Below are 21806 nucleotides of genomic sequence, written 5' to 3' on the forward strand. Positions count from 1 at the left end.
AGCATAGTGTGGACAGAAGCATTCCATTATGCTATAAGCTGTCCCTTCGAGAACAGAGTATGGTCTTTGGAGAAAGACAATGGCCTGAGTTTTACCTCATAGCATGGAGCAGAAGGGCAAAGAATAAAACAACTCTGTGTGGAGTGTTTTCATATCTACTGCAGAGACCAGAACAGAAAACTTACTTGTTTTCTTACTGTATTTCAAGAATTGAGATTGGAAAAATGATAAAACTAATTATCAGAACTCATCAGTGAGAACTCTGTGGGCACATAAAACAATGAAAATTTATTAAAATGATATGTGTCAACATGTCATCAACTGAACAGATAACACCCATGAAGTACCCAGCGGAATTCTATAAAATTTGATAGTGTTTATAAAAGACCCAAACAAGGAGACAGTGGAAGAACTAAAAACAGATATTAAGACCTCAGGTCACGTTCTCAGAGGGATTCCTTGTCTCCATCTTATGACTGGAACTTTTAGCTCAGCTGTGACGCAGAACTGGAAACTTCAAAAATGAGAGCTGGAGACTGTGTCATTTATCAACTTATAGGATATTGATGAAGAATCATGGGAACAATAACTTGGCCAGATGAAAAAGAGACTTGAGAACATCTGCTTAGGGTCTAGTTTTTTTTATTGGCATATATTAATTTTACAAAGTAATATCCTTCACAATAACTTTTCTATATATGCACATGATACACTTTAATTATCAGCCCCTACTGCCTTCTCTTAAACCAGTTCTCTCTCTCTATTCCTAGTATAGTTCCATTAGGGTCAGTATTTTATTTTAGTTGACAAATTATTTATAGTAGCTATTATCATTTTGGTAGTGATGGATAACAAATTCAAGGTCTCACAAATATTAAATGAGCTACCTGCAGCCTGGGATAGACTTTAAGAATGAGGAAACCGAGGCACAAAGAGAGGTCATATAGGTTATCAGTGGATAGTCATTTTTTTAAACCTTTGGGTATCACCAAAAGTTCATTTCTTTCAAATGCAAGAAATAGTTAAGCTACTTATGTTTCCTATCTTGACTTTTATGATTCTGCTAAATCAAATGAATGTTTAGGACATGTAGCTGGCTCTCTTTTCTAAGCAGTGGCATTTTTCTGAAGTACACAGAAGCCAGTCTTTCACTGTAGACATATGATGTACTGATTTTCATAAAGACAAACTCAGAGCACTGGTATGTTGCGTAACGCCCCCCCAGGCCTGGAATCATGAGTCATAATTGTTTGGATGCACAACTGCTGGGATATGGCAGGGCCTATCGTCTAGCAGCCTGTAGTCTGTTGGGGAAATGACACAAACTCCAATTTTACAGAGCTCGCTCGTTTAGCAAATTGAAGAGCTTACTCATCGACTATGAAGTGGGCTTGATGCTTGCAAATATCCGAGCAGCCATTCTCCTGTCATTTTCTCAATCAGTCGTGTTATGCATCCCACTGAATTTCCTCCCTGGTTTCCAATCATCCTAATTACGATTTCTTCTTAGTGAGTGGATCTGTGTGCACATTTCCTGTTCCTGGCTTCTAGCAGGTGACTTGGCTCGTTGAGGAGTTTTCCCTCATATCTTTCTAGAGTGGCTCAGGTCTATTAGTAATAAACACTGACAACACTCAGAAAATTATTTCCTAATACATTATTCAATTTTCTATTACCATTGTAGTAATAATTAATATTTAATCATATAATATAATGAACATGAACAATATTAGTATATTAATTACATCATATTATAATGTATTATTGTATTATTAATTTTATAATTATAGATTAACTAGGTAATTGTTACATAATTAATCATTAATATACTAGCATAGGAATTTAATAAAAATAACATAATATCATAGAATAATTATATTACTTATGTAGAATAATATAATTCACATCTATTTCTCCCACTAGAGTGTAATCTCCAGGGTCAGGATAATGTTCACTGCTGTGATCACAACATCTACCCATCTGGTTGGCATGTTAGTAGGTATAAAATCTGAAAGATCCATGGCAAATAGTTTTATTATACAACTGTCTTGTAAGTTAAGTGATTGGGACATTTGAGTGCAGTCAAATGGAGGTGTGACTGCGCAGTGTATGGAGCATACTTTTCATAGGAGGTTGCTGTTCATGGACTTGTCCCTTGAAAGGCAGGAGCAGCGGCTGTCAGAAATGTGGTCTCATTCTCTTGCCTCTTCCTGTGCATATATGAGAAATGTATAGAATGTTCTATGCGCCATGAAATGTTTGAAATCATAGACTAAAGCCCCAGATTCTTTGATTGGCCAGGCAAATCTCTAAAGACAGAGACACAATCAGATTTATGAGTTTGAGTATGAAGGCAGATAGCCCCTGACCTCTGACCCTCTCGTTGTAGGAGTGTCCTACCTGTGTTGCCACGGGAGTCTTTAGCGACTTCTAACAGGGGCAGGCTGCTTTGCAGACCCAGAAAATACAAACCTCGTGGCTAGGCTTTTAACAGTTCCAGAGAAACCAGCAATAAGGAGCTTTAGGGAGCATCTGTGGAGTTCACCAGTGACAAATGACGTCTCCTTACAGCGCAGGAATAATTAAGAGTCCAGTGGAACTCACCTGCCGTTCTCTCTGCCGCGCTCCTTGTGTGAGGCCGCATGTGAGACATTTGAGAACGCAGTGAACTAATCCCAGGAATTCACAAGTTTGGAACTCTTTGGTTTTAGAAACAAGAAATTTTTCTCTCTACAATGTGATTTATGTTTTTAAATTTATTTTTACATATCAATTTGTTCTCTGTGCTGGGTGAGCTGTCTGCCAGGCACAAGCAGCTTACAGATGAATGGCACGTAATTCAGGACTCTCAGGGACTTGCGGTCTCATTTCAACAGCCGTGTACTAAGGAAACAGACTCTGTGGTTCTTGCTGCAATAGAGTTTCACAGCTACTTTCTAGAGATATTATTCTGAAGGTCACACTCTGCCTTGAGCTACTAAGTGTCGAGAAAGAGAAGGTGCAGGTTTCTCTAGATGCATGGTATGGAGAGGGTTTGTTATAGATTGGAGATGCATTTGGAAAAGGAATCTTAAAAAGGAAATTATGAACACACTGTCTTCCCTTGATGAATTCAAGGTGTTAAAACTTCCTGCAAAAAAAATCCTCTTTAGGGTCTCTGGCAGTCAAAAGACTCTTCCACCTCCAGACAGGAGCTATTCCACAAACATCATGGGGCTGAAATCCACATTGTCTGGACAGACTTACTACAGTTCGCAAAACGTCTTCCTCTGAGTTGTTGCTTTCTCATTTCTCCACATGGCCTAAGAAGAATTCATCACTTTGTTTTTTCGTGCAAGGTCATTTGGCCTCCGGAGAAGCAGCAGTACGCTTGCGAAAGCCCAAAGGCGGTCAACACTTTATAAGATATTTGAGAGTTTGCTGGCAGTTGATCAGGTGCAGTGAAAGCAAATGAATATGCTATTTAAATACGGCAGCCGTGAGTGTGCCAAGGTCGAATTCAGCTGCTATCCTGAACCCAAGACTGAAGTTTCCACCCGAGATGGAAATACGTGAGTCTCATCTCACCTGCACGTTCTGCTTCACACCCTGTCCTATGTTCAATAATGCCGAGGTGGGAACAGCAATTTATCAGCTATATTTTTGTTTTTGAGGCAAGATAGGAAATTATTTTTTTTAGAACATTACAACTACATGTGAAGCTTGGGTTGCCCTCTGTTTTTCCATGTGCATTTTTTTCCCTGTGTAGCAATGATGCATTTCTTTTTAACTTGTTCCTGTTCTGACTCCTGCAAGAGTTTTCTGCTGTGTTTTATTACTCCCATCACTCGACATCTCTGTTCTTCATGCTTTCCCAGATCTCTACCCTCAGCAGAGGTTTTATCACTTACCATTTTCCTTCCTGATATTTCCCAGATAACCTGCCCTAGTCAGCACATATGTTTGCTGCTTCTGTGAATCCTAGAAAGTAAGAGAGAAAAACACATTGCCTCAACCGTAATCCTTTGTCTTTTCCTAGATAACATGTTCATCTGAAATTCCTTCTTCCTTTCCTCCACCCCCCTTTCTCCCTGCTGCCCCACTTCTAATGGATTTCTAAATGTCTTCAGGCAGCCTTGATGCTTGCATCAACAGTGGCAGTGGGTTCTGTTGAAGCTGGACTTTCCTGCCGTGCGCCCCTTGCTTGCTCACAGTACACAAAGGGCTTCTTACGACCCTCACATTTCTTCCAATTGCCCTGTTTCTAGACTCTGTCCCCCAGACTCCAGCCGCTGTTCTCCATTTCTACTCTGGCTCTTCTATACATTACTCTGGTCTTGGTGCTTTCACTTACCTGTGACACAGGGTTAGACACACGCCACCGAAATGAAGAGACTGCTGTTGGGCTTGTGCTTCTAATCCTAGTACTCCAGAGGCTGAAATGAGAGAATCAGAGTTGGATGAACCCACGGCCTACGACGTGAAGAGATTTCCTAAATCCAAAACAGACCAGAACAAAACAAAACATCAAAATACTTTGGTGTAGGAGTTCCTTCTGTTTGTGTGCTGCTTTCATTGGATAATGAATAAAGAAACTGCCTTGGCCTGGTTGGTAGGACAGAACTTAGGTAGGTGGAGTAGACAGAACTGAATGCTGGGAAGAAGGGCAGAGTGGCAGATGCCACGGATCTCCTGCCTGAGATGGATGCTGGTTAGAATCTTGCTGGTAAGTCACAGTCATGTAGCGATACACAGATTAAAAGAAATGGGTTAAATTAAGATGTAAAAATTAGCCAATAAGAAGTTAGAGTTAATGGGCCAGGCAGTATTTAAATGAATATAGTTTCTGTGTGATTATTTCGGGTGTAAGCTAACTGGGTGGCCAGGACGACAAGCAGCCTGCTCTTCCTGTTACAATACTTAACGAGCAAACACATAAAAGTGACTTAGCGCAAGTATAAAATGATTCGATATGACTAACTCGTGAACTTTATAAGATGCCAGCAGACTTCAGCTGTCTTGAAGAAAGTGGAAGAACAAATCTACTGTGCTGAAAGTTCATTCTCAGGCCAAATGAAGTAATTTAGGGCTTAATAATTATTTATGATCAGTTAGTTACTGTTCCCTTTTGTTCATTAGGGAATCACTACACAGGTTTTGAAAATTGAAGTGATAATGTATTTGATCTAAGTTAATGAGGGCCTCTGCTGGAAAGAAGGGAAGGAATATAAATGTAGGCACCACCTACTGCCTCGGTTGCCTCCGTTGCCTTTTTAATCTCAACAAAATGCATTTTAGGGAATTCTTGAAATCTAAAGTTTTCAGGTTGATTCTTCTTGTAAGTATTAGTAAATTAGAAGAATAATGAAGTGTGCGATTTCGAAACCGTGGAAAGCCGTATGAACGCTGCATCACCTTGCTTAGGCATACTCAAGAGTCTACTGTGTCCAGGACCGATTACTCAGGCTGGAAGTTTGAGCAGTACACTGGGACTGACTCTGAGCCAAGCTTAGTGTCCAGGAGACCATGAGACCATGTGGCAGCAGACGTTTTCCGCTGCTTCCCAGACTGTGACTTAGAGCTGGGGCTGACTCCATTCTCTTCAAGACGTTGCACCGAGGAAAACTCCTGATGCCGGGATGCACAGAGGATCTGTAGCTGGGATGGAGTGAAGACCTGCAATTCTGTGGAGATAGAATTTTCAATAAAAGCAGGCTCAGTTCCTTAAAGCTGCTGGAACTGAGAGGGGCCTGAGAAAGTGCCAGGGTGGCAGAGGGTGGCGGGGGCGGGGGACACACCTCCCGAGCCTGTTCAGAAGCTTGGGCCAAAGCTCCCTGGGACTGCCTCACTTAGGGGCCTCTTTGAACTTTCTTTGAAGAATTGAGAGGGAGTTGCTGTCCCACTGTTAGTTCCAAGCAGGACTGTGTTGAAAGTGAAGGTGTGCAGGCATTTTGTCACCCTGATGTGCCTCTAACAGAAAGGAATGTGCCTGACAAATGATTTCAGAACCTTAAATTTGGAGCAATAAAGGCGACACAAAAGAGGATGAACGAAGCTGCAAGAGGTAGTTTATGCCTCTAATTCCAGCCCTTGGGAGGCTGCGGGAGATGGGTTGCTATGAGATCAAAGCTAGCCTGAGTTGCAGAGTGAGTTCTAGGCTAGCCTGGACGATGAAGTGAGACTCTTAAACAAAAGAGGAGTGGTGGAAACGTGGACTTCAGCACAAGTTCTCTGTGCCACAGTCTGGCCTTTAGTGGCATGTTGAGGACTTTCCATCCACCTTAGTGGGTTTAAGGGTCTGCACAGTGCTCAGAAAATCTATGCAATAAAAATAAGCACTCCCACACATGGGAAGAACTCCCTTCTTGTTAAATGTTACTCTGTGGCATTACATTATCATAATGTTAATCTGGTGGAATTGCATGATTTATGAAGTTTCTGTGTTTTGATATTATTGAAGTTCCCAACATTGTATAATATTTTACTATCCAAGGAAATATATACTGTCTTGAGACATATGTATATTTATTGTGAGTCTAACATGAGCTGTTGTTTTTGCTTTTGAATGATATTTATCAGGGGCTAGCATATGAGGTCTGAAACATCAATTTCACTTAGCTTCTTTTCTAGGAAAAATAAGTAACCAATGACAGTGTTTGCTGTATTGCTGAGGCTTATTAGAGTTGATGTGTGACAGAAAAATAAGTAAGATGTGGTCTTATGCAGAGTACCCATCATCTGCCCAAATACTTCCTGTACATTGGAACTGACAGTTAAGTCTCAGTGCTTACAGTTGGCAAAATCTACTACTGTTTGCAGTGAACTATTAGATGTCATTATCTAAGTATCGTTTGGAATGAAATCTAAACATCTGTTTCTCCTCACTTTGGCTCCTGATCACAAGCTGGGCATCTTTTCTGTGAAGCCGGATCATCCCATGGTGGCAATCCCTGAGCATGACATTCTTGATTCTAAAGAGGTAATGTAAGATAGGTGCAGAGATCTATGTCTCTAGAAGTAATTCTGGCAATATTAACAAAATCACAGCATTTTAGTTTTGAGATGATATATTATTGAAACATTTATAAACCTTTCCTTTTCTCCCTCCAAACCATCCCTCATACTCCTCCTTGCTATTTTTAAATTCATATGTAGATGTATGTATTCTCAAACATAATTTTCACAATCTATATAATGTTTCTTGTATGTATGTTTTTAGGGTGACCACTTAGTTTCAGATAACCACTTGTGTGCTCTTCCCTGGGAAGACTATTTTTCTGACTTTCAGGTTTCCTTAGTTGTGGGCAGTTCTTGTTTGTTTATTTATTTTAAAAATTATTTATTTTATTTTATGTGCATTAGAGTGAAGGTATCAGATTCCCGGAAACTTAGTTACAGACAGGTTTGAGTTGCCATGTGGGGGGCTGGGAATTGAACCCAAGTCCTCTGGAAGGGCAGTCAGTGCTCATAACCATGGAGCAATCACTCCAAACCCTGTCCATAGTTCTTTATGTAGGGCTAGGGCTGCATTTGCATTCCCCTTCCCTCTTTTCTGTGTCTATTGATGTCATTACCGCTCAGCTCATGCTTAGGCAGTCATGGTGGTGAGACTTTATGGATGTAGTTTCTGACATTACTAGGAGACACAGTCTCACAGTAAACTGTTCCACAGTCTTTCTGCTCCTTCATTTTCTAGTACAGCAGTATATGCACGCGTTAGAGGCAACATAAGTCTCTGTAAGTATATACTCAAGGAACCAAAAAAAAAAAAAACCCCATCCTTAGTGGATTACTTTAAAGACAGCCAGAAATGTACCTAAAGCCACTAATATGGACCACTCATAATATACCTTTACATGTTCCCTGAGCCTTAGGTGTGCTCATGTTTGTGCATGTGTCTGTTAGAACTGGCTCCACAGCATTTTCAAGGTATATTTTTCACAATTCAGGATATACTATACATTTTCCATAAAGTAACATTTCTATTTCTACAGTTTAGGGAGAAACCTAAAATCTGGATTAGCGTTCTATGTTTAAAAGACAGTTTATGTAATTTGATGAGGGTTCATATGTTTTTTATATTTATCTACTTATTTACTTTGAGATAGGGTCTCATGTAGCTCAGGATGGTCTTGAAGTTTTTAATCTATCCCAAAATGACCTTGAATTCTTAATCCTCTAATCTCTGCTGGGATTAGAGGTGTATGTCATCATTCCTGATGACATTTATTTATTTATTGTTAGCATTTTCATTATTAATAAATATCAACATCATCATTATTATATTTTGCATAATAGAAATAATTAAACCCAGAGCCATATACATAATAAGCAATTGCTTTTACAGCCCCCCTGCCCTTTTGGACAGATTTTGAAGCTATTATTGTGCAAATCTTTTAGGCTTCCTGCAGGGACAATAGTGTAAAATGTAAAGGTATATTATGAGTGGTCCATATTAGTGGCTTTAGGTACATTTCTGGCTGTCTTTAAAGTAATCCACTAAGGATGGTATTTTTGGTTCCTTGAGTATATGCTTATACAGACTTATGTTGCCTCTAACACGTGCATACACTGCTGTGCTAGAAAATGACACAACTGGTCTACCATGGGTGTGGTACCTGTCTCCATGTGCTCTTGCTGGAACTGACATGATTATACACAACAATGTATGGAAAGCATAGTGTATATTGTAAAGAAAAACCACATGCTTCTTTTGTCACAGAATATTCTTAAGTGCTTTTAGTATTCTTGTTTTACAGCAAGCAAATGAGGGCTGAGGGAAGTCAGTCAATTGGAATAGCTGGGAAGGGTAGGCACAATTCAGTATTAAATCTCTACTGATTGCCTAGCAATTTGGTTTAAGTACTCTCTCACCCTCTGTCCAGCATTTAAATGAAGAACATTAATTTAGACAAAGGATTTACAATTTTTCTATCTGTCTCTAAATCTACTCCTGTGCTATCTAGTTCTTATATACATTGTGGAATATTTGCTAATTTCATTCATAAGAGTTGAAAATTCTGTGTTTTGCTTGTTGTTTTGCATGGACTTGTGCTCTTATAATCCACTGGATGGTGACGTTGCTATTGAGCAATAAACTTCCTTTATACAGTCAGGATAGTAACCTTGTCACGTGTGTCACTGCTTTTAGTATAATGATGACAAGTTATACAGAAATAGAAATTTGGACCAGACTGTATGCACCCAAATAGGAGGACGGTTGAAGAATTTTTGTTCTTTACTGATGAATACTTTTTAAAAATGAAATATTTTTGCCTGTGTTTCAAACCATATGTTTGATTCAAATTCACTTATGCCGCGTCTATTCACTCTCAGTGTTGCTATAAAATAAGGTTAAATTAGATGTTTATATGAAAAACCAAAGCATCTAGTTCAGATAGTAGTAATGAACTGAGAACTTATCAAATTTAGTTTTAAAACACTGCTTTAAATTGCCCATTAGCATAGGGTTGACAGAACTTTTTTTTTTATTGCATTGTGTGTATGCTTATGAAACCTTGTTTTTTCCCTGTTTTGAAACAGATTTTGTTCATACGGTATATTTTGTTTACAGTTTCCCTTATTTCTCCCCCATTCCTTCCCACTGCCCCTCCCATCTGGATCTGCATTCTTTGTCTCATTAGAAAATCAACTAGCATAAGGAAAAATAAGATAACTAAAAAGTAGTTGGAATATGACAAAACAACCAAACAAGAAACAACTCAACAAGAATCACAAGAAATATATATATATATATATATATATATAGCTGCAGAGACACAAATGATCACACACACACACACACACACACACACAGGAATCCCACAAAAACACAAAGCTGGTAGCCACAATGACATGTATGGTAGAAGAAAGAAAGAAAAAGAAAGAAAGAAAAGAAAGAAGGAAGGAAAGAGCAATCATCCCTGACTTAACATTATGAGACAAAGAACCTCCAAAGATGCTGTTGAGTTCATTACTGCTGGGCATGGGGTCTATTCTTAAAGAGTTGTTTCTTTCCCCATTGAGATTCCCTTGGAGAAAAAGATTTTTTTATTTGCAAGTGGCTGTCAATTGGAGATAGCTTCTTGGTGTGTGTGTGTGTGTGCATGTGTGTGTGTGTGTGTCTACTTCTCCTTTTAACTTTAGGACTCCAGCTCATGCAGACTCAGGCGGGCCGTGTGCATGCTGCCACAGTCCCTGTAAGTTCATATGTGTGCCAGGCCTGTTTAATTCTTTGGTGTTTTACACCACTTCTGGCTCTTATTCTCTTTTTGCCTCCTCCTTTTTTCAGAGTTCTTTAACCCCAGAGGGGAGGAATTTAATGGAGATATCCCTTTTAAGGGCTGAACATTCCCAGGTCTCTAGCTTCCTGCATATTGTCTGGCTGTGGGTCTCTGTATTTGTTTCCGTCTGCTGCAGGAGAAAGCTTCTCTGATGATGCCCGAGAAACCATGGATCTATGAGGATGGCAGATGCCATTAGGAGTCATTTTATTGCTACATTCCTTTAACAGAACAGTAGTAATATTTGGTTTTCCCCTAGGTTTGTGGGGTCAGGTTCTTGGCTTTCTCAGCATCTTTGGGTATGGGTTCCATCTCATGGGATGGCTTTAACTCAAATCAGATATTGGTTGTTTTTTTTTCCAACAAGCTTTGTGCTACTATTGGACCAGCACACCTTGAAACTTAGTCACTATTGTATAACAAGGTTTCTCCTTTCTCCTTTGAGAGTGTGCATAGTACCTTCTAGCACTGTGATTAGTAGTCTGTAGTGGTGAAGGCACTATAGGTAGGCAAAAGGTACGTGTTCAATGAGTTGTGTAGTTGCTTTCATAAGTAATAAGACCTTACTCTCTGTGGAGAGCCACCAATAACTTGAGAATAGCCTGGATTAATTGGGGGTTTCAAAGAGATCCATTATTTTTTTTTAATTTTGAGAATGGGTCTTCTGTGTTTCTCTCACAGACCTGAACTTACTATGTAGACTAGGTTAGACTCAGACTTAGAGAAATCCATATACCTCCACTTCTGGAGGGCTTGGGGTCCTGCTACAATTTGATTCTTTTAAATAGAGAGTATCATAAACCTGAAGATAAAGACTTAAAATTATGCCACTGGGTAAGATTTAAAGAAAAGTTTTTAGTTAAATTTAGATATATGGAAACCATCATAAAAGAAGCTAACTGTTAACATTTGTGAAAGATAGACATGGCTCCCCCAAACGAAACAATGAATGAAGGTCACTGTCTGCTTCTAATATGGCAGATGTCTTACTAGCACTGGCACATTGTGAAACAATTTAACAACTTTCTACAACTTCTTAAGCCATATATTTTCTCCAAACCCTAGCCTTATTAATTATTTATCTATATAACATTGTCAGATTAAAGAAAAATACTGTGTTCTTATAAAATAATTGTCTTCTTCTGACCATGTGCCTGAGAGATCATAACTTTCTAGCTATGTGCCCAGTGCAAACGAAAAATTACTTGTCATGCTTTGACTTTTCTTTCTAGTCCTAAAGATGCTAATTTGCCTTTCTTACTGTCACATTCTCAACTTCTGACCCAATCATGAGTTTTGGACCTAAGAGATTTTCAATTTAACTATTTAATTCCTATCTTGTATTAAGATATTTGGGCTTACCCAATGCCTTTTGCCACATGATTTTTAAGGCTCATCTTCAAGGAGCTAACCCCAAGAACAACTGCACTTACCTTGGAGCCCAGGCCTCAGCAGTGCTGGCCAAAGGACAGAATCATCAGCAGTGACTTGTGTGGCCAACTCTGACCTTCCCCTCACTCAGTCCTGGACCAGAGGAATGTAGGATCTCTGTCATAAAAAAGCCTTGGCCAGCTTCAAAATTATTCATTGATTCCTTTTCATATCTATTATTGTGCTTGTGCAAATGTCTGTGTACCACGTACATGGTGATGCACATAGAGGCCAAAAGAGCATTGAGTCTTCTGGAATTGGAGTCACTGACACTTGTGAGTTACCATGTGTGTGCTGGGAATAGAACCTGGGTCCTCTGGAAGAGCAACCAGTGCTCTTAACCATTGAATCATCCCTTAACCTCACCTCAGCGAGCTATAAACTAAGTCTCTCCCAGTGATTGAAATGTGTAAATGTGTAACACTGCACGGTTAGTCTCTTCACCAGTGGCGTTGGCATGTCAATCAAATTAGCAATTTAATTTTGAATACACAAAAAGTAAAAAGCAAGGAAATTGCTTTAAAAAGCTGACTCCGTAATAATTGTAATAATTGCAAAGTTGTATTTATTTTCTACAGATGCATTTTTGTTTTCATAATGCTGTAATGTTTAGTTCAGCTTGTTGAACTTTCTTTGTGATCCGCATGTCACAGTGTGTTTTAAGAATGTCTGTAAAGGCTGTGGCAACTGCAATTTACTTCTGTAAAGGGCTGGTCACATGTGGATCTGGTTTCTGAATGCATTAGGGATGATTTTACCAGATTACCTTTTCAGAAACTTAGATATTGTGAATACCAAAAGAAGCATTTTCTCAGCAAAAATTAATAGCTGGTTCTATTTTTTTTAATGTAGAGAAAATAAAGTGGATTCTTTTTTTTCCAAAAAAATAAAAAAAAAAACAAAGCTGACTCCGTGAATGTTTTCAGTTACTAAACTTTGGGTCACATTTTTCTGGTCAACATTTCAATAGTGCAGTGTTGTAATGTGAGCTTTAACTTGTGTGTGATACAATGATTCTGAGAGAGCTGCATGATAAAGTTCATGATTTAATGTGAGATGAAACATTTTATTTTTCTCTTGACAGGCTACACAAAGTTTGGGAGTTACTTGGCCTGGATGTAATTTACAGTGCAATGAGAGAACTTAGGGCATTTGATGCAATGTTTTACTTGTGTTTCATCACACGCACATACAGAGGCATATATACTCATACACACAAATACTCACATACACATATAGAATTACACACTAACACAAAGTACACATACATGCTTACATATGGATACACAAATATGCACATACATATACATACATGCACATACCCACTCACATAAACTCATACATACTCAAGTACACACATGGTCTTACACATGCACATGAATACTCACTCATACACATATACTTACATAATATACATACACACATATACGCACATACACACATGCACAGAAACACGCAAACATGGCGTTGTATGAATCCTCAGATAATCAGATTAGCTTTCTATATAATCAACTGTGTGTCATCTGTCTGAACAATTTTGAAAGAAAATCAATTTTGTTGATTTCTATTGTCCACGGTGATATAATAATCTCCAAATAGGAGCAGAGTTAGCACTTTTCAAGAAGCATATACTCCCTGCCTGAGAGTAACAATGTCTGAATGGAGTTATAGAGGAGAACTTTGTATTCTACTAGAAATAACCATTTCTGCTTACATGTAGTACTTGTTGTGAATTCAGCATCAAATATACACACACACATAAATATATATGTGTATCCTTTGGTCCACATTCCACTCTGTAACTCGTTTCTCTCTTTCTGGGATTAGTTGCGAAAACCACAGTGCAGAGCAGCACTTTAGCAGACTCTTGTCTTCTGCTGAAGGCTACCTAGGATTATTTCTTTTCGGCTTGAGAGTCAGAAGACCTCCAGAACAGGATCAGATTTCCTTCTCAATGACACAGCAGCTAATTATTCACCAGTTCTCAGAAACACATATGCTCTGCAAATTCCTCTGCCAGTTGCATAACGATTTGTGTGAGAGGTGCTAGGGATAGAATTTAAGGCCTTGAGTATACTGGGAAGCACCCTGCTACTGAGCTATACCTCTCAAAGTCCTGTTTCCTTGTTCCTCCTCTTGCAGATTTTGATAGCCAGGATTCTCTTTCTGATAGCAGGGAACATTGATTGATTTTTTTTTTTTTTTTTTTTTTTTTTTTTTTTTTTTTTTTTTGCTGAGTGGCAAAGGCAAATGAACTTTGTGTGCTAATCTCACGGAGAATTTCAGAAGCTTTATGGATACCCAGGGTTCTCATTCAGGCAAGCACATCCCGTTTTTGCTCTCGATGAACAAAGAAGGGAAAAGTTACCACTTTCACATATGGTTCGATTCAGGATAAATCAAAGTCCTTAAGAGGATGGGCTCAATTTTTTCTTTCCCTCAGATAATTTCCCCAAACTCATATTTCTCAAAATCAAGCTTGGATAAACCTTGGATTGCTAAAATGGAATTTCAAGGGTGGACTTGAAACCTAGCTTATCTGATGAATTAAATAAGCATACCTTTCATCTGCTCAGATAGCCCTGGCGGAAAGACCTACAAATTGTCAGGCCTTCCTATAGCAGATTCACCCAAGGTCCTTGAAAAGACAACAAATGATATCTGTTTCTTTGAATTGCCTAGTTGAGAGATTCTCTAAGATTTCAGTTCAATGATTTTCCAACAAAATGTACAAACAAATGGAAATTTAAAACACAAGCTTCGCCCTCCCTGTTGAACATAAGGGAATATTTTCTCGCCCCTCCTTTTTCTTAAGGCATGCACTGTAGAAAATGTGTCATCAGTACTGTTCTTATTCTTTGAACTGTCTAGAAATCCCTTTGAGGGAACGAGATGGGAGTTTTGTGAGACCACAGGAGGTCTTTTCTGAGGCTTTAACCAACTTTTTTTCAAAGTTCAAACATCCAAGGAACTTGACATCTCTCTTTCCTGGCTCCCAGAGCAGAAAAACACCTTATGCTTAGCAGGTGCTACCTTCAGCGGAGGTCTGGCTCTATGTTGTAACACTGCTTCCTAAAGATGTTTAATTCTTTCTGAGTAAAAATAAAACACAGATGAGTTCCCAATTTATCAGATAAATCTAGGACAAGCTTTGGCTTATGAACATTACATCGATGCTTTTTACTTAAAGGAAAATTGACTTATTTTATCTGGAGAGCATACACATAATGAACTATGTCTATCTGTCTGTCCAATAAGAAATTCCCAGGGTTCGCATTCTCTTAATGGATTAGCCACGGTGCACATCACATTCTGCTGAGCCAGTGCTGTTCAATACTAAATATGAGGTCACAGTGTCTGTTTGTTTTAGAAAAGGATGGGAGGGCTTACAGAAAGAGAGATGGGGAGAGGGCATGGGAAGAATTGAAGAGGGGAGAAGGTGAGGAGGAAATGATGCAAACAACAGGAATCCTGGGTGGAATTCTCAAGAAGAAATCTTAACAAATGGTTGATTTTACCTACACAACAATAACAACAACAAATAAGGCAGTAAGGTCAAGCTTAATTGTTTGGATCTCAGATCTTCTAGAGAGCAGTAATTTTGAACCCACCCAGATTCACTATTGAGTTCTTGGTGTCCATAATATAATACTGGGGTTCTCTGCCATGCTATATATTGAGAGGACCTTAATTACTGAAGGCTAAAATGCCATCTCTCTATATAAAGTGAATAGTTATAAATATGTGCAAAGGACTAATCTCATGGGAGAAGATTATTTTCAGTGCGTGTGTGTGTGAGTGTGTGCATGTACATGCACATTTCTTGGAAGTGATTTTGATTTCTGGATGTTCAAAGTCTAATTTTATATTTTCAATAACAATTATACAGATTGTTTTTCCTTTATTTTGCAGAAAGATGTATGCATATTTAACCTATTTACATAGCAGTTTCTTTTGAAAACATCCTTTCTGTGACACTGGTTATAAGTTTCACAGGCTACATTCATTTATTGACAAAGTCACCTGTAGAGAGAAGTAATGGCTTAAGTTTCTTTTCAGAATTATGATGTTTCAGTGCATTAGGTTCTTTCATACACACACACACACACGTATACACACACACACACACACACACACACACACATATATTGGATTTTCGAGACAGGGTTTCTCCGTAGTTTTTTGGTTCCTGTCCTGGAACTAGCTCTTGTAGACCAGGCTGGCCTCGAACTCACAGAGATCCGCCTGCCTCTGCCTCCTGAGTGCTGGGATTAAAGGTGTGCACCACCACTGCCCGGCCTTCTTATATATTTTTAAGAACCAAATAAGTGTATTGCTCAGTTGGCAATAAAACATTGGTTCTGAGCTGCCAGAGTGTCAGCTTAAAGGATGTTCTATTGCTTTATTTAATTGTCTGCACCTCTCTTAAGTGTTTATTCTTTCCTCTCTTGTGTTTAGTTTTTTAGCTATATGGAGATTGCAAAGGCATATAGAAATGTCAGAATGCATCTAAAATAGTGGCTCTATCTGTCACAGTATCATCTGTCATTTCTAACTGGATACCAAATTATAGTGCCTAGCATGACCTTGCTCTCCCAGCAGCATCCAAGGGTGATGATGAGCCTGGTGCTGAGCTGCTTGTACTGCTTCAACATCTTTAATCATGCACAGAACAGCAGTATATTATATTTAGACAGGAACTGATAGGACACAAGGTGTATGATATTTGATTTAAAGTGAACACATGTATACACCTTTCTGATCATAGAACATAAGCCATACTCAATATTTCCTTTGGTATGACTAAGACAGACTAACTTGTGGCCATAACCAACAATGAAAATAGGTAGAAACACTGACTAAACTTAGGTTGAATGGACTGAAGAGATGGCTCAGCAATTAAGAGCACTGCCTGCTCTTCTAAAGATCCTGAGTTCAGTTCCCAACAACTAAATGGTGGCTTACAACCGTCCATAATGAGATTTGGTGTCTACTTGATGAAGAAACCTGGTTAGTAGTTCTCATCACCTTAGACCATGAAACCCAACATGTACAAGTTCAACAGAACCATCATATATGGGCTGCCCATGCATACTATTTAAAAAAAAAACCCAGAAACGCTGACTAAACTAAGGTTGAATATGGACAAAAAAGTGGCCTTATAAGTGCTGTTTAATCTTCTCAGACTTTATTTTCATTCTCTGTAAAATAGCACCAAGATATTATGTTATACAGTAGATCAGAATATATATATATATATATATATATATATATATATATATATATATATGGTTTAGCTTATAACTGTCCTAACATTTCATAAATGTGAGCTGTATGATGAGTTAAAAACTATTTGTAATATTAACTACTACATGCTGTCACCTTGATGAAAATTTAATTAAGGTATTTTTATTTGTTAGCAATATCAAAGATCTATAGTTTAGTCATTTTCTTCCTTCACTGGACTCTCAGATGGTGAACGCTCTGTTTCTTAGCTCAGGGCTAGTGGTTGTCTGTTGCTACCCTGTGTCTCAGTGCACTTCTTCCTTTCTCCTTCCACCCTGCTGAACACCGTTTACCCTAAAGGTGCAGAGAGCATACACTTTTCAGAATCCTACTAGATTTCCTTTCTGTCTAACTTACTCCTTGAGCAGATTATGTTTCTTCATGGAGCCAGCTCTAAGTCACAGGTCTTTGGGGCCACAACTCCTGACCATGATGGAAACCAGGACAAAACCAAAACCAAAAGAGTTGATTATGAAAGAGCAACTGGCCTCCTTTATTCGCCACTGGCCATGTTGGATTGTCTCATCCTCAACCATGAGTTAGTACCTGGAAATAGAAAGTTCTAGTCATTTTCTCCTTTGTCATTGTATCACAGTGTTCTATCAGACTATGTTTTAGAAATTAATTTTCTCTCCATCTCAGCTTTGATGCTTTCTTTTGTCCACTCACTGCTGAAAATGCCCATCTTTATTAGTCAAGTTTATCTTATCTGTTCCAGACAGTCTCGCTGCATTAACTGGGAACAAACAGAAGTGAACAAATAGAGACATTTTTGCAATTCCTCCTCTACTTCAGAGCAGTATTATAAAGCCAAGAAAAGAAACATAGAAAGAAAGGCAAGAGGTTCTTTGCTCTCTCTGCTTTATCCCATAGTGCATTTTACAAAAGCTGGGCTTTAGTTGAATCCCTTTCCACTTTTCCTTCTTGTTTTAGATATTACATTTTAGCGAATAATGCATTCAATGCCATAAAAACAGTAAGGCAGCAGTTCGAGATCCTGAAGAGATGTGGGATATACAATCGCACTCCTTAAACAGCACGTGCCCTCAAACCGAGTTCGACTGTTATGGGATCAGAGCTGATCTGCCGAGCCCTCTGACTAGCACCTGATTCACAATTCTAATTTCACTTCCGTTATTATATCTCCACATTAATGTATAATTTTCAATGCATTTCACTAGAAATCCTCATCTTCATCAATCTATTGTTTATTTTGCAGTAACGAATTTGGACCGGAAGTGAAAGACAGTCTGCCGTAGAGCTTCGGAATGCCGGTGCTAACCGGTGCTAGCTTCTACTCATGCTGTTTCCAGAATGATGCTCTGTTGCTGAGCTGAGTTCAGCAGAAGCACCCGAAAGGTCTGCTGCAACCACATAGCATCATCACACTCGCGAAACCCAGAGCAGGATGGTAGACAAGTAGCTTCTTGCATCGCCGTTCAAGCCTATAATGCCTTCTATAAAGTTGACAGCAATACTAACGCTCCCTTGTGTTTAGCAGCAAAATAAAACGAAATTATGGATACAAGAATGACTGTGACTGTTTATTCCCCCCAATGGTAGTTTTGTTTAATGTATACATTATTAACTGAAACAAGTTTCATTATTGAGAGTGTATCTGTGTCTCAAAGGAAGCTGATAGTTTAGGGTCCATCAGTGAAGCTGTAAACAAGAGAAAGGTGGTAATTACCATAATGCATTCTACTTTCTAAACTGTTAGGGTTCTGAAATGCCATATGGACTGTGTCCAAGGGGCAGCCTAAGGTAATGGCCAATAATTGGCTGGGATGCCTTCAACAGCCACGTTCCTGCTTAATGCTACATGGGTCCTGTGAAAGCCATCTCACAGGGAATGCTCCCTCAGAGCAAACCCACACTATGGTGGCAATCCCAAGAGCTCAGCCGTATCACAACTGTTGCCAGCCCCATTGAGACATTCCATTTGTTTCCCAGTTGCCACCACAGCCATTGTTCTTAGTTTCTTTTATCGATTTCCTTCTCTTACTCCTTCAGGGAAGACCAAGACAACACCTACCAAGAGTCCTCAGCAATTCTCAGCAGCAAACTTCAGGTAGCAAAGGAACATTTGCAAAGTCTTTTCTGACTTGTTTTTGTATGTAGCTCATACTTCCTGAAAGCAGATCCCCACTGTTGCTTCTCCCTACCACTGCTTCATCAGCACAGACACCCCACTCAAAGGAGAATGCTATGAAGGAGCAACAGGAATCAGAATGCTCCATTATCAGTCATCAGTTGGTACCTGGAAATATAGCTTCTTTTGGTTTCTTTTACTAGTATTGGAAGTGCATATCTTTTTGGTATAGATCTCTGCTCATCCATCTTTCCCAAAAAGCTACATCATCTTCATGAACCACTTAATAGGTCTTACCGTTCACGGTCTTGTAACCAGTTACCGCAAGTTGTTAGGATGAATTTGACTTAATATCGCAGTGGATGATTTTGTGAAGCAAATAACATCATTACTTATGTTTTGTGTTTGCAAAAGTAAGCATATCCAAACAGTTTAATCAAGCTAGTCAATGGTAGGGGTAGAAAGCCAGATAATTTGATTCTAACATCAATACTTTTTAATGTTTTATTCATTCATTTATTCATTTACATATTCATCTTATTTTTGAGTTGGTATATTCCTCAGATCACACAAAATTGTTTTTATTGGTACAAATTCCTTTTTATATTTAATTATTAATTGGTAACACTTATTTACAGTACTTTCAATTTTCCCTTCAACGCAAATATCCTTGTGTGTTTAATGTTTATGTATGGTTGAAGATGTAATTGGTTTGGAGCACTTAATATTTAGTGTTTAATAAGTGTAACTTATATTGTTTTATTTCTTCTCATATAGGTACACCCATTTTTTATTCCTACTAGATATTCAGTACCCGAAAGGCAACTTTTAATTTGCAAAGGTTGTTTGAATTTGGTACCCTATTCATCTTGAATTTTCAAAGACTTGTGTTAGTCATTTTTTGTTGCTGTGACAAAAATAACTGACATTAGCAGTTTAAGAGGAGGAGTGAAATTTATTTTAGCTTGTGTTTTCTGACATTTCAGGTCATAGCTCTATTGATTCTATGTCCATGGTGAGGTAAAATATCATGGTGACTGGAGTGTGCAGAACAGAATGAGTCTGTTCACTTCATGGGGGATAGGAAGAAGAGAGAGAGGAACAGATAAGTTGTCATAAAGGCATGATGCCCAGTGTGCTAGGACTCGCCTACTAAAATGTTCAGAACCTCTCAAAATAAAGCCATCAGCTGAAAAATCAAGCATTCAATACATATCCAGTACATGCATGTTTAATTCATTGCACTGTCAAGCAAATATTATTACCTTTATTTTATTGGTAAAATCCTTGAACTCTTTTGTTTACTGAGCTATCAAATTTATGATCCCCAAGTGTATCATGAAGCCTTTTAATTCTTGAACTACTTGTAAAGACTCGCATGCATCTAAACATCATCTTCCATTGTGCTTGTTCAGCATCTCATCAAAGTTGAAAGTCTTACTACTGTGGAGGCAGGAGGTTTTAAGGAGAACACGGAACATGGAGAATCAGTTGCTTTATAGGCTCAGGGATATGAAATTTGGTGTCCAAAGGACGTTGAAGTACAGTGGATGTTTCTGAAGATGAAAGGGGAAGGGACAAGTTAGTCTAGAACAGACAAATATTGAAGCTGTGACCCTTCTCAATTTTGGTTTCCTAGAAACCAACTGTAAGACAAAGTTTTAATACAATTAGTTTGTTTCAGAGGTGGCTACCCCCAAATTATGCTAAGAGAGTGAGAAATCACCAAGTGCAGTGTTTATTATAAAGCACTTACCAAAATGGCCAACTGGAGCACAGTTCACCAAGGAATTCGGGAATACAAAATTGGATGAAAATATGTTAGAACTGGTTCAACTTTGAGAAAAATAAAGGATGTATCTGTTCTATAGCTTGAGTATCAACCCTCATTGGTCACTAATTCTGATTATGAGTCATTTAAAAACAAACAAACAAATAAAACATTTAATTGTGCATATCCAGTAAGCCTCATTATTTTATTGTGAAATTTTTTTTTTGGAGAAATGAAATGAGTAGTTTGTTGAACTGTGGTGTTGTTTCTGAAGTAAAGAACAAGAAATAAGAGACAGGTGAGTGCTTACGTAACAGAGACTATTCTCAGTTCAGTGTCCTGGGCAAGTAGAAAATTCTGCAAGTAGCAAATGCAACAACACTCTCCCTAGAGCTGGACTTCTGTGCATTTCCACATTTGAAAGCATCTTCTATTGGAAATTAAATCCTTTAGTGAGTGGATAACTTCTTTAGAAAGAAAGCTTGTTTGGTTTAGATTAAGCCCAGAGGATTTAGAATTATAACCTAGGAATTATAAAATACTTTTCAGTTAAAAAAATGTTACATTTGGAGGTTTCCTTCAGTTTTTGTGGTATTCTGTAAAATTAGCTATTATAGTGCCTTGAAGTTTTAGACACTCAATTTGCTTGAATGGAGTGAAATTTTCTTTACTGCATATTTAATGAGTATTTGTTGATAGATTTTAAATGAAGGTTTTGAAATGTGCTTTTAAAAGCTTTTTTTTTTTTTAAATCAAAACAACTTTGAGATACCGTCTTACACCTGTCAGAATGGCTAAAGTCAAAAACAACAAGGATAGCCTTTGCTGGAGAGGCTGTGGAGGAAGGGGTACCCTCATCCATTGCTGGTGGGAATGGAATCTTGTGCAACCACTGTGGAAGTCAGTGTTTCGGTTTCTCAGGAAATTCGGGATCAACCTACCCCTGGACCCAGCAATACCACTC

At 38.5% G+C, this 21806-nt stretch overlaps 1 protein-coding gene across 33 annotated transcripts in view; it reads left to right on the top strand.

Moving 5' to 3' along the window:
* The window catches only part of Mlip (muscular LMNA interacting protein), a 237675-nt gene extending 216644 nt beyond the window's left edge, over window positions 1-21031 (top strand). For 5 of the 33 annotated variants that reach the window (XM_075965184.1, XM_075965191.1, XM_075965198.1 and 2 more), the window contains 2 exons: window positions 6884-6958; window positions 18199-19558. In XM_075965184.1, the coding sequence (XP_075821299.1) occupies window positions 6884-6958; window positions 18199-18201 (78 nt within the window). In that variant the 3' untranslated portion in view covers window positions 18202-19558. Of the gene's footprint in view, window positions 1-6883; window positions 6959-18198 lie in introns of all 33 variants that reach the window. The other 28 variants (XM_075965200.1, XM_075965199.1, XM_075965186.1 and 25 more) reach the window with 15 other exon arrangements.
* Window positions 21032-21806: the final 775 nt, after the last annotated feature.

This window comes from Microtus pennsylvanicus, chromosome 3 (assembly GCF_037038515.1).
Source record: "Microtus pennsylvanicus isolate mMicPen1 chromosome 3, mMicPen1.hap1, whole genome shotgun sequence".
In the NCBI taxonomy this organism is placed as follows: Eukaryota; Metazoa; Chordata; class Mammalia; order Rodentia; family Cricetidae; genus Microtus; species Microtus pennsylvanicus.